At 37.1% G+C, this 6,969-nt stretch overlaps 1 protein-coding gene across 1 annotated transcript in view; it reads right to left on the minus strand.

The window, feature by feature from the left end:
• Positions 1 to 4,773: 4,773 nt before the first annotated feature.
• The window catches only part of LOC128030176 (double-stranded RNA-specific adenosine deaminase), a 4,697-nt gene continuing 2,501 nt past the window's right edge, over positions 4,774 to 6,969 (minus strand). The window contains exons 2-3 of the mRNA XM_052617661.1: positions 6,908 to 6,964; positions 4,774 to 6,775 (exon numbers count right to left, since the gene is read on the minus strand). Of these exons, the coding sequence (XP_052473621.1) occupies positions 6,412 to 6,775; positions 6,908 to 6,964 (421 nt within the window). The 3' untranslated portion in view covers positions 4,774 to 6,411. The remainder of the gene's footprint in view (positions 6,776 to 6,907; positions 6,965 to 6,969) is intronic.

Here is a 6,969-nt window from a genome sequence, read left to right on the forward strand (position 1 = left end):
AGAAACGAGGAATAATAAGAGACTGGAAGAAGATAAGTAGAAGAAATGACAGGCAGGGAGGGAGAGAGAGAAGCAGAGACAGATGGACAAACAGAGACAAGTAAACAGAAAGAGAGAGAGAGGTGCCACAGTAACAGTCTGGCGCGACGCTTTGCTATAGATCCCATTCAAGTATGAACACACACAACACACCCACACCATATCCCCCACCTTTTTTTTTAAAAACGAATAACCATAACCTCTACCTTAAACACATGAAGAAAACACACACACACACACTTAGTCTACAAATATGAATGGCTTGCAAAAACAAATAACAGGCTCTAAAACGGCAGGCACAGATTCTAAATAATCCACACAGACCAATGCAACACAATTACAGTGACGTTCTCCCTCTCAGAGAGAAGTATTCTTCATGTTCACTAATGGACTTCCTTACTGCCCACACAGTGCTACATCAGCACTCTACAGCATCCCGCCCGGCCCTAATGTTCTAGTGGGGTTCGGTCAATGTTCCCCTACCATTCCAATTTGGCCGGGTGAAACAATGAAACAAGTTTTGTAAGACAATTTTGAATGGACAGTGTAGAGTAAGTAGATTTTGGGGAATGTGGATCTGTGACGCTGGAGAATTCGATCGATATCTGGCATTATAAAAATGCTCTCAATTTGTGACAGAGATACTGAATGATTGATGATCATTGGCATCTTTTCCGACAATCGCTTTTGTCGTCCCTATACCAGCTCTGTTTATACTCTTCGGACTTGACTTTGACCATTTGTCCCACAAAAATAAATAAATAAATATAAAGAATAAAACTGTGTGTTCTTTTCCAATGGAGACATGTGTATAATGCAGGTCTGTGAGGTGTTTCACAGAACTTAGTGGATCCTTTCCTTTATCTTACAAGAGTGAAGACACCATGTCTCTTTGACATATGTTTTGATGACTGTTGTCAATATTTAGTTTTGAATGTTTTTGTTGCAGTTTATTGATGAGGTTTGTTTTTTTCTGTTTTGTTGGCAAAAAAATGATGTTAGATTCTTGCCTTTTAAGAGTGAAAATACAATTCCTCTTTGATGTATGGGTGCTGTAAGATTTGTTTTATTTTTTTGTTTTTCCATTTTGTAGTTCAAGTTTTATTTATTTTATTTTATTTATTTATTTATTTTATTTTGCAAGCTTTGACTTTTATTTTGTTGCCAGTTTTGTTTAGAATGCTTGTGATGTAGCAATCTGCCTAATAACTGCGGCTGTTTAACATTACTCTGAATTCTGAATGAAATAATATAATTACTACTAAACAATATCTCTGAATATTCACATTCTCAAGTAAATCGAATTTAATTGATACTAATTCATATCTAATCCAGGATTATTATAATATATACATTATATCTACACGTGCGCCAAATATTTTAAATCAGAAGTATAACAAATCATTTTTGTAACTTAAACCGTGTTTGTCAAATGTGTTGACAGGGCAGAATGATTTAGAAAAGCAGATGTATGACAGCTGTATGAAAGCATTTTGGGTCTCAAATTAGCATATAGTGCAAATGTTGTGCTCGAGGCTCAGTGTTGAGCTTGACTTTTATTCTTCACTCTAATTAAATACAGACATTCTGAATGAATGCACATTAACGTTGGGTGTACTTCCACAGAAATAAATGTCTTAACATAACAAACTATGTTAGATGGAAAATATCTATCAGTAAGTTCACCCACTAACCAAAAGTAATAACCGCAAAGAAAATCAAGTCAATTTTAAAACAACTGATTTCTGCCGATTACTGTAGCTTTTAGGCTAAACAACTTTACTCCATGGGTAGGTTTCAATGCAGTAAACACAGTCTTGATAAGAAATGTATCTTGGTTTCATTTACATTAGCAGAAAAAACATAGGTTAGTCAAAAAACAAAATAATTAGGCTCAACCCATTACATCTTCAAGGGTTAAAAGAAAAACCAGGGACTCCACCACAATTCTAATACTGCCAGCTGTTTGACATGTGAGGACATTTATTCAATTCTCTCTCTGCCTTATGTGAGAGCTGGAAACCTGAAATCTTTCTCATTTCACACATACCACCTGCAGCTCCTGGATAATTCCCTAAACTAAAAGCGATAGAGTATGGGTTAGCCTACTATAAACAGATTACCACCTAAAAACCAGTCCATCTTCCTACCCTCTACTCTCACCTTCCACTCACTTTTTCATTCCCTGCTCTCTCAATTTCAGCTCTCCTTTTTTTCCAGCACTGCTTTCAACCTCTATTAAATGTTGACTTCTTTCATTTGCTGCTGCATTAGGCCTACAGATCACATTTCTTCATTTACACACATTCTCTGTTCTAATTCTAGTGCTTTCATAGAGCCTCGGTTGCAAACTTAATCTCTTTTCGCGCCGTGCATCTTTCTTCTAGTTATGTCCAAGCATTACTGGCACTTCATTAAAAGATTTAAGTCATAAAATTCCATTATGCATTACATATCAACAATTAACAAGACGTTTACAGCATTTATTATTCTAGGTTCATGTTAAGAGGTTACAGCAGTTGATCCAAAAATTATAATGGTAATTTACCCACCCACATGTTATTCCAAACCTGTATGATTTACTTTCTTTTGGATTTATTTTTCATTGTTTTTACTCAATGAAACTCACTGGGGTCCTGAACAACATTGTTCATTATTAGTTTGGGATACCTATGCATTAATAATGTTATGTTGTGCAGTATTACGATCAAATCTTTCTATGTTTCTTTTGATAGAGCAATATAATGCCATTTAAAGTAAGGTTACAAGCGGTCCAATATAATATTAGTTAATTTATGAAAGAAACTCCATAGATTTGGCATGCACTGTGTAGCAGCACATTATAGCCTCATCACGTAAGCCACAGATATGCACATAATTCTAAATCCAGTAATAACACTTGTGCTGTGACAGTTGGTGTGTAGGTGGAAGTTACAAGGGAAAGCCCTCAAAGCCTGATCTCTCTTTCTCTCCCTCACACACACACTTCACATTATATTAGTGCATTTGTATTCTAGCCTAGGCAGGCCTGAAGAACAACTTTGATTCTACTGAGTCAGCTGGTGGAAGACTGTGGGGTTTTCATGAGGGCACAAAAGCTGTGTAAGGACCTTATAATATGTGAGCTGTCTTAAATGTTTCGTTTCAGGGCTCGAAACAGTGTCAGCTGTTGCGATGCATCACTATGATGCCACAAGCACTGCGAGCAATGGTCATGAACACACACTACTGGCGTTTAGTGACCTTTACGTTAATAATTCATTAACCAATAGCAGTTAGCTTCAGTTCCGTGCTCCCCAGTTTCTTTTTTTTTCTTTTTTTTTTTTCTCGAGGTCTTTCCTCACACTACTTCTTCACGTACTCTCTCATTCATTCTTCTCTGGGGCATCGATAACTCAATTTGCACGCTGTATACGCTTGTTTGACATATAGTCGTAACATTGGCTCTGACGCAGAGTTCTGAATCGGATAATGACTTTTTTTTTTTTTTTTTGGAGTCTCACGGACAGATCATTCTTTACGCGTCGTAGATCCTTGATGTGGATGTGACAGCTGTCAATCTGCAATCCCAACACAGACTAATAACGAGACTCCACATGCTTTATTTAATAAAGTGTTAAATTACCAATAAATTTCACTAGCGCAGCTGGTCGTATTTTACGCATTACCCAGGCAATAAAAATACCCTCAGACCGAATCAGCAGACCTGCCAGTGAAATTAGTGCGGGAAATTGAATAATCTCACTAATGTTCTTTCTCTTGTGCAGCAATCTCGCCCAGGGTTTGATCATTCTCAAACCTGTCATCTGTGAACTACACGCGACGGGGAGAGGTCGCCATCCAGCGGTAATAAAGTTTAAAATAGCAATTTTTCGTGATTAACAGCCTCCAAACAACACTTTCAATGTCATATTTAGGCTATAGTTGTTTAAACAAATCAACACAGTAATAAAGTCACGGGTATACGTTCAAGCAAACTACTTTATAATGAAGATGAAACCGATGAGGTTTTCAATTTTGGTTATATAAAGACAGGCTGTCATCAAATGTTATTTTACAGCTTCAGTGCATCCATCACAAAATGTCCTAAAATGTTTAATTAACTAGCACACTTTTAAAATCATTTAGTTTCAGTGCTGGTAAACCAATTTCGTGAAATATTGTAGAGTTGTAGGCGTCCAATCATATCCATTATAGAGGCCTATTATATAAAGAAAATAAACACATAATACTCATTAAGTATATATTTCAAATTGAATGTGTATTGGGGCCTATATATCAAAGGAGAAGATCGGAGGATGATCTGGCAAAGAGAAACCTACAATTCTAAGAAAATTATCAAGGATATCTCCCACAAAGTTATGTACTCAGAAACTGCCAGAAGGGAACAATATTTCAACGCAACCTTAAGGGTTGAAATATGAAGTAATTTTCTTCATTTTCAGCCTAAGAGATTTTTCTTATTAGAATTTTTGCTTATAATGTTAAAGAATATTAGGAATAAATGTGCAGCACATTAAGTGCTTGTATGTATGTGTGTGTGTGTGTTTGTGTGTGTGTGTGTGTGTGTGTGTATATATATATATATATATATATACATACATTACTATGAAGTAGTTATTTAAAAATGTGTTTTTTTTGTTTGTTTTTTTTTCAGCAGATATCTGAATATAATTAGGCAGATTAATTTTATCTTTTATCTCCTTTGGAAAACAAACTAGAACAACTTTGCCCTAAATATTCGATTCCAACTTTAATGGAAAATACATTAGAGTTACACTGTAAACAGAGCAGGTTCAGAATTTGCTGTGAAAATAAGATATTCATCTGCAGCACATAGAAAGAAAATATTCTTTAGTTTTAAAAGAACAGAACTCATCTTAAAAGAACGGTTGAGCAGGCTTCAATGATTTGATGACAAATGTTCGAGGCATACAGAATCACATTTGCTGAAAGGAAAGAAAATGTAAATATTGCTTTAGCCTTGAAGCAGTGCATCAATTGACAGTGTTTGAACACATTAAACATAAGCAGTGCAAATAATATTCCAAGAAACGGTTCAAGATGTGTGCATGCACACACGCACACAAATATGCATATGATTGGTTTGTGCTGTTCTTCAGCGGCTATAGCTCTCACGAATCAGAATGAAGACTGTTTGGCTGCATGCAATATCTATCACAAGCCTCCTAAACACCACACATAAACAGCAGTCAAAACAAAACATACATATATAAAAAGGCATCCTAAAAATGTATAGGTAGAAAATAATATGATTTAAGAATTATTACAAAATATATACACACAATATATGCACATACATAAACACACACGCATATATATATAAACTCGTTCCATAGACTTTATATATACACCTGTGTGCATATGTATCTGTAGGTACATTATGTATACATTTCAAGCAGTCTAGTCCAAGTTTGGTATGTGGAACTTCATTTGATGAAGAACTGCAGAACTGAAGTGAACAGAGAATTTACAGGAATAAAAAATAAAACTGGATAAATTACAAATTAGTATATGATGATCAACTTGGTGACAGCTCACCCAAAAATTCTAACTCTATCATTATTTACTATCCCTCATGTCACTCTAAACCTTTATACGTTTGTTCATATCTGAAGAACACGCAAGATATTTTTAATAATGTAACCAAACCGTTTTGGTGACTGACTTCTACTCTACAGACAAAAAAACAGCACAGACATTTCTTAAAATATCTTCTTTTATGTTCCACAGAAGGGGGGAAAAAATAATGCAGGTATTGAACAACGTGAGGGTGAATAAATTATGACAATTTTCCGTTTCTGAGTAAACTAACCCTTAAACCACTTTAAAAGTCACAAAGGATCCATTGCAGCCTAACTGAATGTCTCGTGAATGTTACGTGACCTGACTAGCATCAGCTGTCAGAAGTATTTTTAATTGAGTAAGAATTACCTAAATGTATCATATGAACCAACAAGACAATGGTAGAAAAAGTAAAAAAAAAAAAAAAACTGGATTACCCTACAGAAATGTGGCCACGCATTCACATAACACAGTATTGTGATGTGTGTAGCAAGTGGGAAAAATTAAAGCGGGACACCCACTACAACAAATGCAACCCTTTAGTTGTAGCTTTCTAAAATCTCTAAAATCTTTACTTCGTGTCTCATCAAGTCCAATTTGCCTTGGGTTTATAGCTCTGTTGCCATGGCAGCATCCGTTTCTGCTTTGTCATGATGGTTAAAGTTCAAATCCCAAAGCCACAGGACAAGAAACAGCTACAAGACAAACCTCCTCAATTCTTTCTCTCTTTGCCGCCGGCCACTCCTCCACTCCCTTCATTTCTTCTCTCATCATCTCTCTCTATCCCTAAAAGCCCTGTGCTGCAGAGGTAAAGTTGTCGTTATTTGAGCTCATGCAGCTATTGGGGTCAACAGCGCAACCTGGAGGGCCCGGCTCCTGTCCGTCCCCGCTTCCTCCCCTTAGATCAGCGCTTCTGGCTTCTCCCTCGAAACTCTTTTCTTCCAAGGGCTTCCCGATCCAGGCGCCGTATCCTTGTTGGCTCAGCGCCAGGAAGAACAGCCTCTTGGCATCCTGGAACGAAGTGGCGGCCTTCTTAGCGTAGGCGTAGGACGTTAATGCCAACAGATCGGCTCGGCCTGCACGCTGGCACACAGTGCGGAAGAGACGGAACAGATTGGACTTGGAAACCCGCGATACCTCCATCTTGGGACTGGCATGAAAAGAGAAAAATAGATCATGAAGGAAAGCAGGTGTCTAGGTCGTTCGCTTCGGATAAATATTCAGTTCGTGAGATCATTCTTTGTAATGACTGTGATATATGGTGGATGGGTCTGTCTCTCACCTGTCCACTTTGCCCTTGGTGCCATTCAGCACCTCCACGGTCAACTGGTCCGGATGACTCCA

Source organism: Carassius gibelio, chromosome A16 (assembly GCF_023724105.1).
Source record: "Carassius gibelio isolate Cgi1373 ecotype wild population from Czech Republic chromosome A16, carGib1.2-hapl.c, whole genome shotgun sequence".
Taxonomy (NCBI): domain Eukaryota; kingdom Metazoa; phylum Chordata; class Actinopteri; order Cypriniformes; family Cyprinidae; genus Carassius; species Carassius gibelio.